Genomic DNA, 13,186 nt, shown 5'->3' with positions numbered 1-13,186 from the left:
TAACTTTTCTAAATCCTCTGACCCCTAGATCAGAGAGTTGTTAAGATTTCTGGTCCCTGTCTGCACTGACAAACACCCTCCTGCAATTCCCCGAGTGTCCATAAGATGGCATTGAGAGTCCTTGAGTGTAGGACAGGATAAATTACAAGAAGCCATTGAAGAAACTCGCTCCTGGGAGAAATTTCCACCCTGCCTATTCCTACTCCTGTCTTTGGAAAATGTCCACATTGTAAGTTCACCCTTGCCCACAAAGAATATAAAAAGCCATCATTACAGAAAGACCGATTTAAAAAGACTGGCACAGAGAGAGTCTCAAGGTAGAAATGGTGTGCAAGGAACAATTTACATTGTGCCTCCCAAACCCACTATGTCTTATCTTTTGAACTGTACAGAATAAACAGGTAGTTTTCACAAGCTAAACTGAGCAGAGGTTTATATGCAACTTTATATAAAATCCTCATAGTTTTAGGCACTCTTATTTCTAAGAATGCGTATCCTAAATAAAATTTAATTCATAAAACTGAGTAAGACTGTAGTGGATTTGCCAACAAAATACTATATTTTACGGACAATTAAATAAATATACTAATTTCAACTTTATAGGGTTTTTTTTCCATGTCTCTAGTATAGATCTAATTCCTAGAAAAATCTCATAGGCCCTGTGCATATGCACTGTGCTTGAAATACCTAAAGATCCTCTTCTGTCAGGGAAGCCTTTCAATTGAATAGGAACATGTTTCCCAGAATCTGATTTTAAGGGCATTATCTGATACTTGTTATTTAAATCAGATTATCTAAAAAATAATACATTTGTATCTTCTTTTGTAAGATAAAGATATTTGTAAGGTAAATATAAGATCAATCAGTTCGATAAGCTGCCTAATTCTCTAACATCAGAATTCCTTCCAGCAGATATACAAGACTTTTCTAATTTTCCTTCCTAGCATTTTCTTAAATACCACCCCTACCATTCCAGGATCATCTGTGTGAACGTTTTTCAGTCCTCTGGGAAGAATTACCCAGCCAGCCCTGCCTCTGAAATCTCTTTGCAACACATATAACCCTATGATAGTCCTTATCACTGCCTGACTAGTATAAATCACCTATATTTCCTTAGATTACAAGTTTATAAGACCAAAAATCATGTCATATCAATGTTGTTTCTCTACTGTTTTGCATAGTACATAAAATATATGAGTTTAGCACTTGTTTACTGAGCCCCACAAACACATAATATTCATTTAGAATCATCCCATTTATCCAGCTCTGCATCCAACCAGCTCACACTCCAGCCTCCCACCCCCACTTTAAGCCCCCACTTCTTCAGAGCCCTATTAGACCACTCCTCTGAAATCCCACAATCAGGTAGTCCATAAGTCGGATTTTGGCACACAGAGAAAATATACAAGAGTATATAATTGTCTCCTGTGTTTGCCTTTTGTCACCCTAGCTATTTGGGAAACTATTAGGCATTAACATCATTTTAACTGCAATTTACAAAAAGCACATTCTACTTCCAAATGTTTTAAATCATTACCATGAATTTTTAAAGTCAGTTCATAATTTTACTAGGCATACGACTGAACTCCATTTTTCTCCCCCTTGGTAAACTGCAGTTTCATTTTGTAGTGTTGTCAAGTCGTTACCGTTTCACCAGCTATAACAAAGAACATCAGGGAAAAAAAAAAAAAATCAATAGCAGTTCTACAGCTAAAACCTCAACACACTTCCTGGAAAACATTTTCAGTCACAGAGATAAACAGTTCAATGGGATTATCTCTATCTCTCCTTTAAACCACAGTGAACACATCCTGGGGGAAAAAATAAAAATAAAAAAACACATTTGTTGGGATAAAATTTTATCCAAACCCGCAAGGCCACCTCTAACAGTGTGGTGTTTCTTTGGTGACATGCAGAATTACGTAAAATGTCGCTGCTCATTCTTTTCCTTCCATGAACATCACCGGGTCCAGACAGTCACCACCACCTCTCTAACAGAAGGCTTTCCCAGGAATCGGAGTTTATTGGAAAACAACAATCACTTATTTTTTTAAAGAGATATAAAAAGACTAAGACTTAGATTCATACTTAGCCTTTATGTCCCTATGCATATGTACTAATACGTGATTCTATTTGCAGAGTGAAATCCCAAGATCCTAATGTAAAAAAAAAAAAAAAAAAAGGATTCCACCTACGTAATAAGATTCCCACATTATCAGAAATGTATACTCGTCCTTACACGGTCAGAAGACATTGTCTGAGCCTCAGCATAGACTCCACGGAGGCCGTAGAGCTTACTGGGATTTAATTTGGGGGTGGCCGGCTGCACACAGACACCCACACACTCTCAAAGCAGCAAGCGGATGCAAAGAGACTTTACACGCAACTTCGTCTAACTGAACCACCTACAAAGGGTGGTTTGGGCTTCACCTGCCTACAAACCCCCAATCCGACCGCGCAGAATGAGTGAGGAGGTAGACCCTGTGGTTCCGAACGTCCGAATGCTGTCTCTGGGCTCAGCACTCAAAGGCCCCGTCCCATACCTGTGGTTCCCCAGGGCCACCTGCCGTCACGGCACACGCAGCCGGGTCTCCGGGGTGACGATCCTGTCCTCTTTGTTTCCCGCAGTGCTGGTGCTGCTCATCCTGTCCATGAGGCGGCACCGGAAACAGCCGTACATCATCGACGACGAGGAGAACATCCACGAGAACATCGTCCGCTACGACGACGAGGGCGGCGGCGAGGAGGACACCGAGGCCTTTGACATCGCGGCCATGTGGAACCCCCGGGAGGCGCAGGGGGGAGGCGCCCCCAAGTCGCGGCAGGACATGCTGCCGGAGATCGAGAGCCTCTCCCGCTACGTGCCTCAGACGTGCGCCGTGAGCAGCACGGTCCACAGCTACGTGCTGGCCAAGCTCTACGAGGCCGACATGGACCTGTGGGCCCCGCCCTTCGACTCCCTCCAGACCTACATGTTCGAGGGGGACGGCTCCGTGGCCGGGTCGCTGAGCTCCCTGCAGTCGGCCACGTCGGACTCGGAGCAAAGCTTCGACTTCTTGACGGACTGGGGGCCCCGCTTCCGGAAGCTGGCGGAGCTCTACGGGGCGTCGGAGGGGCCCGCGCCCCTGTGGTGACGGAAGCCGGGCGGCAGGCGCGCGTCCAAACCCAGACGTTCTCGGCGGACGCGCGCCCGCGGCGCAGCCGACCACGCGAGCAATACTGTGCTGGAGAGTGAGAGGGGGTGAGCGGCGGCGAAGAGAGCTCTCTCTGGATCAGCTTTACTTGGTTACATTAAGTTAAGTAGTCGAAAGGAAACACAGGAAGAACGGGGGGCAGAAACTCCAATATCCTTTCGTTCCTTTTTTCTTTTTCATTTTTGCGACACCGCCTTCAAGGGCTTGGAGTCCAAGGTCAAGTTATGGCGAGCTCGGCCTTTCTCTCCCATTCGCCAAGGCCTTTGTCGCTTTGTCACTCTGCCACCACTGAAGAGTTTCTGGTCTTACATACATAGGTGGCAACTGAAGGGAAGTTTGACTCTCATACCTTTTCCTTTTTCCTCCCTTTTTGAAAAAAATTTTTATCTTACTTTGTTCTCCATTTAAGAGTTTTGCTGGCTCATCAAACCGCACAAACCAACCCACACAAAAGAACACTGAAAAATTGTTACTGGGTGAAATTAACCTACTTGTCCTGGGATGGATGGAATTTCTTTTAACCCTTTTGAGACAAGGTTAAGGAGAATCAGCCTTGCATGACGGGTGGGTGGGGGATGGGAGAAGGAAGAGACATTGACTTTGTGCTCAAGTTTAACGGCTGAACCAAGAGTTGCTGGCATTACAGCGAATCCAACGCCATCAAATTAGAGTGCTCTCTGTTCTCTAGGCTCTTGAACTATGCCCCTGCAAAATTGTTCAGAACAAAACCAGAAAATCTGCCTCTTTTGCACTGTAGATGTCTCTTCCATGTGCCAAATGTGAAGATTAGATGCTACAAATGAAAGCCAAATAAAAAGAAGTATCTGATAAAAGCATGGGTTAGAGGGCTTTCCTAATCTGTGTGAGGTCAATCCAAGGGATGTTTACATACTGTAGATAACCTACTTGAACAAAAATCAGTATTATAGAGAATAAATGGATGTAAGAAAATTACATGTATAAGTTTTGTATATTTGTTAATAATTTTGGTAATAAATATGATGTACTGCATCTCAGTACCCTAGCACTTCTTTTAATAAAAGTTAAATAGAAGGTAAAGTCTATTGCACATTTGTTTAATTGCAAAGCACAAAGATGGCCTTGTGATCTTGACCTAGCCTCAAGTTCCTGGGGCTGGAGCTGATTCATAAGGCAAAGGCAGCAGCGGAGTAGTATGACGCTGTGCATTCTTTTCCAGTCACTGAACACACGAATATTGTGGTTCCAACTGTTAAGCTTTTCGTGAACACTCTTCATCCCCTCCATCTATGAAAAGAGTAAAGGACAGTTTAATGATATCAATCATATAAAGGTGAATCACGCCCCAAATTTTTCATTTTGTGAGAGGGTTTTCCACATAGCCACCAAGGAGACAGGCCACTCTCCTACTTCTATCTCTGTTCTATTGGCAAATCAACTATGTACAAACGAATACAAATATATATCAAATCCGTACAGCTCGCCAACACTGGATGAGTTCACAGAAGGCTGGGACCATATTTTATTCATCTTTCCTTGCCCCACAATTGGTTGTAAACAAAATAGTTTTGTGTGGGTCTTGTTTATAAAAATGGTTCTCAAATTTTGATGGGTTCAGAATCTCCTAGAACACTTGTTCAACAATAGCTTATCGAGCCCTAGGCCCCTGGAGTTTCCAATTCAGTTGATCCGGAACAGTTTGCACTTCTAACAGGTTTCTAGGTGGTGCTGATGCCCCTGACCCAGGGGGTCAGACTTTGAGAAGCTCTGCTGTAGGGCTCCTCTCTCTCAAACACAAGAAGATTAGATTATCAGCCCACTTACACTGGGGCCCATCCTATCCATAAAACGTGTGATTTTTTTTTTCCAGTATGAAGGACAGTTTGGCAGAAGTGTGCAAGAAGACTAACGAAGTCCAGGAGCCCGAAGGATATGTTTTATGGTCTATTACATGGTATACTAACAGCCAAGCAAATTCTTATCATCAGACTTCAGTAGACTAACCCTTTCTTCCCATCAAAGGCAGCTCTCACACATCCTCTATGAGTAATATGATATAACCAAAGATAAGAATAAGCGAAGAAATAAAGAAAGCTACGAACTTGAGTCCAAACCAGCCTCTACAACTACCAGTTACTTGAATGTGAGCAAATTGACCCCTATAACGTTTTCCTTTCTGTCACGACCCCTGAGGATAATTTTGTGACTATTTTCCTTTGTACTGCATGTGTTAAGAACTGGGAACAGCTGTTATCCTAACCACAGGAGGTTATCATGCCCCACATCCTGCAAATGTGGTACCCATGATACTGGGCATGAAGTGATTAAACAATCTCCCAGAGCTTCTGGTCCCTGGGAGGATGTTTAATGGTGTGATACAGGAAGTGTGAGAGAAGCACAGAGTAAGAGATCCATTTCAGCTCACATTTTAAGCCGAAAGAGACTCTTCCTCCAAATCAGTTTTAAAATTCCCTTTCCATGGCCACAGTTTACCAGAAAGGCTTTTCCCTCTGAAAAGAAAACATTAGCACCACCAGATAGAAGGCAGAATGTGATCAGGTTAGGCAAGAGTGCTGTCGAATTATTCAGCCATTGCTTTGTTAACAGGTAAAAGAGCTAGCCTATAATTTACATGTTGGGGGGAAACAGGAGCATCAGTAGGAATCAATTAATAAGACTGTCGGAAACTATTCTGGAACAAGAACACAAGCAGATAAAAATAATCAGTGAATTTTCTGAAACAAAAAAGCAGAATATCTCAACATGGCAGATGGCAAAGACAAAGATGGAATGGTTCACACACACACACACACACACACACAACCATTTGTAAATCCTGGAATCAAAATTCAGACAAGTCCAAATCAGTGCAGGCACACTGATTACAGCTTGTTACTAGTTCACTAGTGATGCAGAACTGGACCTTGATGTCAGAACTCATATTCTTCATAGTGGTGGGACTACACTAACATGGGGTAAACTCTACAAGTGGGGTTTTGTTGCAGATGGACCCATTCTGAAATCCATTTGTCATCTCCATAATAGAGCTAAAGAACTTACAAATATTTTTATGCATAAATACCTAGATTTAGGAGTCTTTTGTTTGATTCTAAGGGTCAAGGTTCTGATATAGGGAGTGGACAAAATCAGATCAAGGAAACTTCTTTTTAAAATGATCTACTAATGACACAAACCTGTCTCTTGTGATTGATGTTGTGCAAAAACCATGAGTACTAACTTACAGTATGTCCAATTAACTATAACATCAATGGGGCGCCTGGGTTGCTCAGTGGGTTAAGCGTCTGCCTTCAGCTCAGGTCATGATCCCAGGGTGCTGGGATGGTGTCCGACATCAAGCTCCTTGCTCAGTGAGGAGCCTGCTTCTCCCTCTGCCTGCCACTCCCCTTGCTTGTGCAAGTGTGCGCGCTCTCGCTCTCTCTCTCTCTCTCTCTCACTCTCTCTCTCTGACAAATTAAAAAAATAATAATTATAAAACTTAAAATTTAAAAAACTATAACATTAACTCCAAATAAATTTTTTCTAGAATCTTTCCTCCTGAGACAGGAGGCTTGCAAATCCAGCCCCATGTGTTTGGCTACACTTTTGGTTTTGAAAGGACTGTCAGGGGGCTGATGATGAGGGAGTTTCTTCCACTCCAACACTTTTGCTACTGTGGCCGCCTTTCTGGTACTCATGATGACAAGGGTTACTTCCTATTCCAGAAAGCCTTAGAACACTTCTCGGGATTATTGACTCTCAAAAACCATTAAAACTACCTATGAATCTTTTCTAATTTTTCAGAAAGGCTGAATACTAGCTTCTCTTTTATTATTTCCATGTCTTCCCCTTCCTCCCTAATCCCTGTTTTATGACTATTGCTGCATAAAAAGACACTCCAAACTTAAGTGGTTTAAAAAGACAATGACTTTATCATGCTCACAGATTCAGTGGGTGGAGACTCAGGAAGGATCCACCAAGGACACCCCCCTCTTGGCTCCACGATGTCAGGACCTTAGCTGGGGGGACCAAAGGCTGGGGGTGACTCATCCACCTCCTCCATATGTCTGGGGGTTGGGGCTGGCCATTCAGACCTGCTGGGGCCACCAACAAGACCTCCTCATGGCTCCTTGGGCTTCCCACATCACAGGTGCTGAGTTCTAGGAGCGAACATCCCAAGAAAAGGCAGAAACCAAATTGTCTTTTATTACCAGAAGTCACATAGCATTACTTCCACAGTAGTCAGTCACAAGGCTTTCCACTTTGAAAATGAGGAAACATGAACTCCACCTCCCAATGGGAAGAGTGTCAGGGCTACATTGCAAGAAGAAATAACATGCCTGTGTTGGAAAATGTGATCAGCCACATCCTTCCCCTTTTCCGCCTGCCTCCTCCCCACATCCCAGGAATCATTTTTTATTCTATTCACCATTCCTCTTCTCTCTTCTACTCCTCCTCCTCTCTATAGACTACATTCTTGTTCTATGGGTATATTATTCTTCTCCGAAATTCAGTTATATCTCTACCACAGTACTTTAAGAAGTAAGTGAATATTCCAAGCAAACAGCTAACAATATCCAACACGTAACCAGCGTATATTTTGATTGAGGTATAATTAACATACAATAAAAATATTTAAGGTATATAATTTAATAAGGGTTGGCATACATATATACCCATGAAGCCATGACCACAATCAAGGTCGTGAGTGTATCTGTCACCCACAAAGGTTTTCTCACATCCCTTCATAATACATCCTTCCCGCACCTGCCTCTCTCCCCTGCAACTCAATCAACCACTGTTGTGCTTTCTATAGATCTGTTTGCATTTTCTAGAGTTCTATGGAAATGAAATCATACAGTGTGAACTTCTTTGTGTGGGCGTGGGGGAGATCTGGGATCTTTCAACTCAGCATTTTTGGAAATTCATCCAGGTCACTGTGTACATCAGTCCATTGCTTTTTGTTGCTGAGCAGTATTCTATTTATAGACACACCACAACAGGTTTCTTTGTTCATCTATCAGTATGCTCGGGCTGCCATAACAAAGCACCATAACCTGGTTGGCTTAAACGACAGAAATTAATTTTCCCACAATTCTGGAAGCTGGGAGATCAGGGTACCAGCATGGTTAGGTTTCGATGAGGACCCTCCTTCCAATTTGCCTCTGGATGCTTTCTCACTGTGTCCTCACAGGGCAGAGAGAGGAAGTGAGCTCTCCCGGGTCTCTCCTCTTAGACACAATCCTATCAAATTAGTGCCCCACCCTTACGACCTCATTTAACCTTACTGACCTCTTCTTTTCTTTTTAAAGATTTTATTTATTTGGCAGAGAGAGAGGGAGGGAACACAAGCAGGGGGAGTTGGAGAGGGAGAAGCAGGCTCCCCTCTGAGCAGGGAGCCCAATGCAGGAGATCATGACCAGAGCCAATGGCAGATGCTTAACAAATGAGCCACCCACGTGCCCCCACCCCACCCCCTAATGACCTCTTTACTCCAAATATAGTCACATTAAGCATGAAGGCTTTCAACATATGAATTTCGGGGATTGGGGTGCCTGGGTGGCTCAGTTACTAAGTGTAGGCCTTCAGCTCAGGTCATGATTCCAAGGTCCTGGGATCAAGCCCCACATCGGACTCCCTGCTCAATGCGGAACCTGCTTCTCCCTCTCCAGCTCCCCCTGCTTGTGTTCCCTCTCTTGCTGTGTCTCTCTGTGTCAAATAAATAAACAAAATCTTTAAAAAAAAAAAAAGTTAGGCGGAGACACAATTCAATCCTTAGCTAGTCACGTGTTGCTAGACATTTGCATTGTTTGCAGCTTTGGGCCATTACAAGTTAAGCTGTATGAATATTTGCTTACTAGTCTTTGTAGGGATGTATATATTTTTTCTTCTCATAGATAAATACATGGAAATGGAATGGCTGGGATCATGAGGGTATACATTTTGTGATGTTTTACTGCCAAACTGTTTTCCAAAGTCTTTTTTATCATTTTCTGTTCCCACAAGCAGTGTATGAGCGTTCCCATTTCCTCCACATGCTCCCCCACCCTTGGCATAGTCAGTTTTTGTCATTTTAGTCATTACAATAGGGGCATTATAGTATCTCACTGTGGTTCTAGTTTCTGATACCCTAGTGACTCATGATGTTGAACATCTTTTCATGCACTTTTTTGCTTTCCATGTATCCTCTTTACTGGAGTACCCGGATGTATATGTTCATTTTGTTTGAGTTGTTGTTCCAATACTGTTGAGTTTTGAGATTTCCTTATATTTTCTAGATATAAATCCTTTACCAGGTACACACTTTGCAAAGATTTCCTCCCAGTCTGTGGCTTGTCTTTCAATTCTCTTAACAATGTCTTTTGAAGGGCAGGAGTTTTTTATTTTAATAAAACTCAATTCATCAATTTATTCTCTTATAGATTGTACTTTGGGGTCATCTCTAAGAAATCTTTGCCTACCCAAGGTCACAAAGATTTTCTTCCGTGTTTTATTTTAGAGTTTTATGGTTTTAGGTTTTAATGTCTATGATCCATTTTGAGTTTATTTTTACAGATTAGCAGGTTTGAAATGAGGATCTTTTTTTCTCTTTTTTTCCACATTTTTTCCGATTGTTCTAGCTCCATCTATCCCATTAATATAACTCCATTTTTATTTTTTAAATTAAAAAAATTTTTTTTTATTTATTTGACAGACAGAAAACACAAGTAGGCAGAGAGGCGGGCAGAGAGAGAGGGAAGCAGGCTCCCCGCCGAGCAGAGAGCCCGACGTGGGGCTCGATCCTAGGACCCTGAGATCATGACCTGAGCCAAAGGCAGAGGCTTTAACCCACTGAGCCACCCAGGCACCCCTATAATTCCATTTTTAAAAGGTTCTCCTTTTTTTTTAACTGCTCTGCCTCTGACACTTGTTGTGAGTTGAACTGCGTCTGCCAAAAGATAGGTTCAAGCCCTAACCCTCAGTACCTGTGAATCTGACCTTATTTGGAAATTGGGTCTTTGTTTACAGATGTAATCAAGTTAAGATAAGGTCATCCTCGTTGAGGATGGGCCCTGGTCCAATTGACTGCTGTCTTTATAAAAGACAAATTTGGACAAAGGAACAGAGACACAGGGAAGGGAGCACCGTATGACAACTGAGGCAGAGAGGTCAGAGTGATGCTTTAAGAAGGATTGCTTGCAACCACCGAAAGCTAAGACAGAAGCACGGGACAGATGCCTCCTCCACACTTCCAGACGGAACCAACCCTGCCCACACCTGGGTTTCACACTTCTAGCCTCCAGAACTGAGAAAATAAGCTCCTATCGTTGTAAACAACCCAGTTTGTAGTAATTAGTCATAGCTTCCCTGGAAAACGAATACGAACCTTACACAGTACATTTTAGGAAAACTATTTTAACATAAAAAATAAGTATGCCTCCTTTATGTGCTCCTGTCATTTGGGCTGGATCTCCAACACATATACACAGCCGTTTACGTATTAATTAACTAACTAATTTGTGTGTTTGCCTTGTGGGATTTTTTTTTTTTTTTTTTTTTAATTTCGACCCAGCCACTGCACATGTTCTGAGGGGACGGAGAAGGCCTCTGAGGAAGCCCGTGGCCTGGCAGGCGGCAGGCGGCAGCAGTCCTCTTCGGCTGACTTAGCAGCGTGTGAGCAGCTCTCTCAGCTCCAGGCAGGGGGCAGGGAAGAAGGAATCACCAGATGGCTGAGAAGAGACACTTTCATTCATATGACCCGGCTGACGTGGGCGGAGCAGAGAGGTTACAGAGAATGAAGGGAGAATGGAGAGAGGCGTGCTGCTGGCTGAAAACAGCCCCAAGTGCCCGCTGGTCCTCATGCTCCACAGTAAAAGGACAAGATTCTGAGGGGTGTCCCATGCTCTGCCGCAGTGTGGAACATGGGCGCCACACCAGGGAGGTCCCCCTTGGCTTCACTCTGTAGGTGAAGAGCTTGCGTTGCAAAGGGAAAAAATTCGCCTTCAAAGAAAAGACCACCTGGTTTCCTTCTGTCGTTCCCACTGAATATCCCCGGGGCACCCCAGGAAGCTGGTACAGTCCTCTGTGTTTCCCTGCCCGGCCTATACCTAGTGACTGTCACTTGTCCTAATTGCTATTCCTCACGAGCCTACTGAGGGGCCCTGACTCTCAGGCCTGCTGTTTGCCCCCATGATTAGCCTCACCAACCTCAATGTCTACCTTTGCCGATGACTTCTTGGGACTTAGACTCTTGGACAATCGGATGCTCAGCGCAAGATGAGATTCTTTTTTTTTTTTTTTTAATTTTTTTTCTTCAAAGATTCTATTTATTTATTTGTTAGAGAGAGAGCACAAGCAGGGAGAACAGCAGGCAGAGGAAGAAGCAGGCTCCCCACCAAGCAAGGAGCCCAATGTGGGCCTCGATCCCAGGACCCCAGGATCATGACCCAAGCCTAAGGCAGACACTCAACCGACTGAACCACCCAGGTGTTCCTACACGATGAGATTCTTAAAGGAGGGACATTCCCGGAGGATGAATATGACTTACGCCCATGAGGGGACACAGGTCCTCATCAGCATGCTCCAGGCCAACTGACGTCACTGCAGCCGAGCTGAGGAGTTTTGGAAAGAGAAGGGAGAAGGAAACTGCCAGCTACTGAGCACAGACTGGAACGCAGGTACTGAGCCTGGTGTTTTCACGCAAAGTATTTCCCACACACTGAAATATAAGCAAAGTGCAGACCTCACATCAGAAAAGGAGATTAAGTCGTGTATGACACATTCACCTTGCACGCTGATGCCCTTGGCTCCTCTGGGAATTAGAACACAATAATGAGCTCTGCACACATGCTTTACCATTGATTATTGATAGCCCTTATACACCTTAAGCCTGGAGGACTGAAGGCTGGCCTTCATGGTGGGTGGCGAAGCCAGGCAAGGACAGCTGACATGAGTCATCTGAGAAACTACTGAGTAATCAGGCTTTCAAAGTTCCAGTCTTGTGTTCTTTCCCAAAACCATGATTTCACTACAGATGTAGAATTTTTTTAAAATAATAGATGTCATTGGATAAGACTTCATTACCAGGGACCTTACATAACCAGGAGCAGGAGGCTGTTTCCGGAGGACACTGGCAGGCTGCCAAATTTACAGTGTGTCCCCTACCTACAAACTGGGTACAAATTCTCTGTAAACTCAAAGCCACTTACCCCATCCAGACTCCCACACAGATCTAAGCATATGCCATGTACACCTCAGGCACACTGGGCAAACATTATTTATGGGCCTTGGCAGAGAAGTCTTTATCAGGGTTTTTAGTCACAGTCTCTGTGACAGCACCCACTGTGACAGTGAACAGGTAAAGTGAATAATAATACATCCAACTTGGAAGGTCAAGTCCTGCTCATATTTCTAATTATTAAGTATACCATTATCGAGAGCCTCTCTGTAGCAGAGTCCCCTACTGTGGAATCTGCTCATTATTCAAAGCTATTATTTGTTGCAGACATACAATAGCACAAGTGCAAATGGCTGTAGTATAATCCCTTTTTGGGGGGCGAAAAAGACAGTTTTTTTCTTGAAATGGAAGTGAGTGCTTGTTTCTTCTCATTTCATTCCCATGCCCTCCTTACTGTTAGAGTTCACTGGTAAACTTGAGGCTCAATTAAAAAAGAACTTGATTAGGGGTGATCGTTTAGCCTCACCTTAATTGGTCTGTGGCCCTCCTGTCTAAGCACTGTTAAGGGAAAAGAAAATGATGGGACTCTCCCATTTTATCTCAAAGAGGGGAAAAAAAAACCCACAAAAAGGAATTTCAGGTCACAGTAATAGGAACTCAACAAGACAGAAGAAGTCCCTATAGGCTCCCACTAACCAAACGTAGACTGGGCTCAGAAACGCCAACACAGGAGAAACTTGACCATCTAAACGAGGGTCACATTAACTGTATTACTTGACCCTCCTTGGCCGAGTTTTCTAATAAGGCCTAAATGGATAAACTAGACAAATAGCAAGCTTAAGTAGATAGGTTATTTTTA

At 43.5% G+C, this 13,186-nt stretch overlaps 1 protein-coding gene and 1 long non-coding RNA gene across 3 annotated transcripts in view; one reads left to right on the top strand and one right to left on the bottom strand.

The window, feature by feature from the left end:
- CDH20 (cadherin 20) overlaps positions 1 to 4,226 on the top strand; it is a 207,108-nt gene extending 202,882 nt beyond the window's left edge. For both annotated transcript variants that reach the window (XM_047698321.1, XM_047698322.1), the window contains one exon: positions 2,629 to 4,226. In XM_047698321.1, coding sequence (XP_047554277.1) covers positions 2,629 to 3,134 — 506 coding nt within the window. In that variant the 3' untranslated portion in view covers positions 3,135 to 4,226. The remainder of the gene's footprint in view (positions 1 to 2,628) is intronic.
- Positions 1 to 13,186, bottom strand: part of LOC125082563 (uncharacterized) — a 229,042-nt gene that overhangs the window by 117,565 nt on the left and 98,291 nt on the right. The gene's annotated exons all lie outside the window — the stretch shown is intronic.

Source organism: Lutra lutra, chromosome 12, assembly GCF_902655055.1.
Source record: "Lutra lutra chromosome 12, mLutLut1.2, whole genome shotgun sequence".
Taxonomy (NCBI): domain Eukaryota; kingdom Metazoa; phylum Chordata; class Mammalia; order Carnivora; family Mustelidae; genus Lutra; species Lutra lutra.
This window is presented reverse-complemented; position numbering and strand designations above follow the sequence as displayed.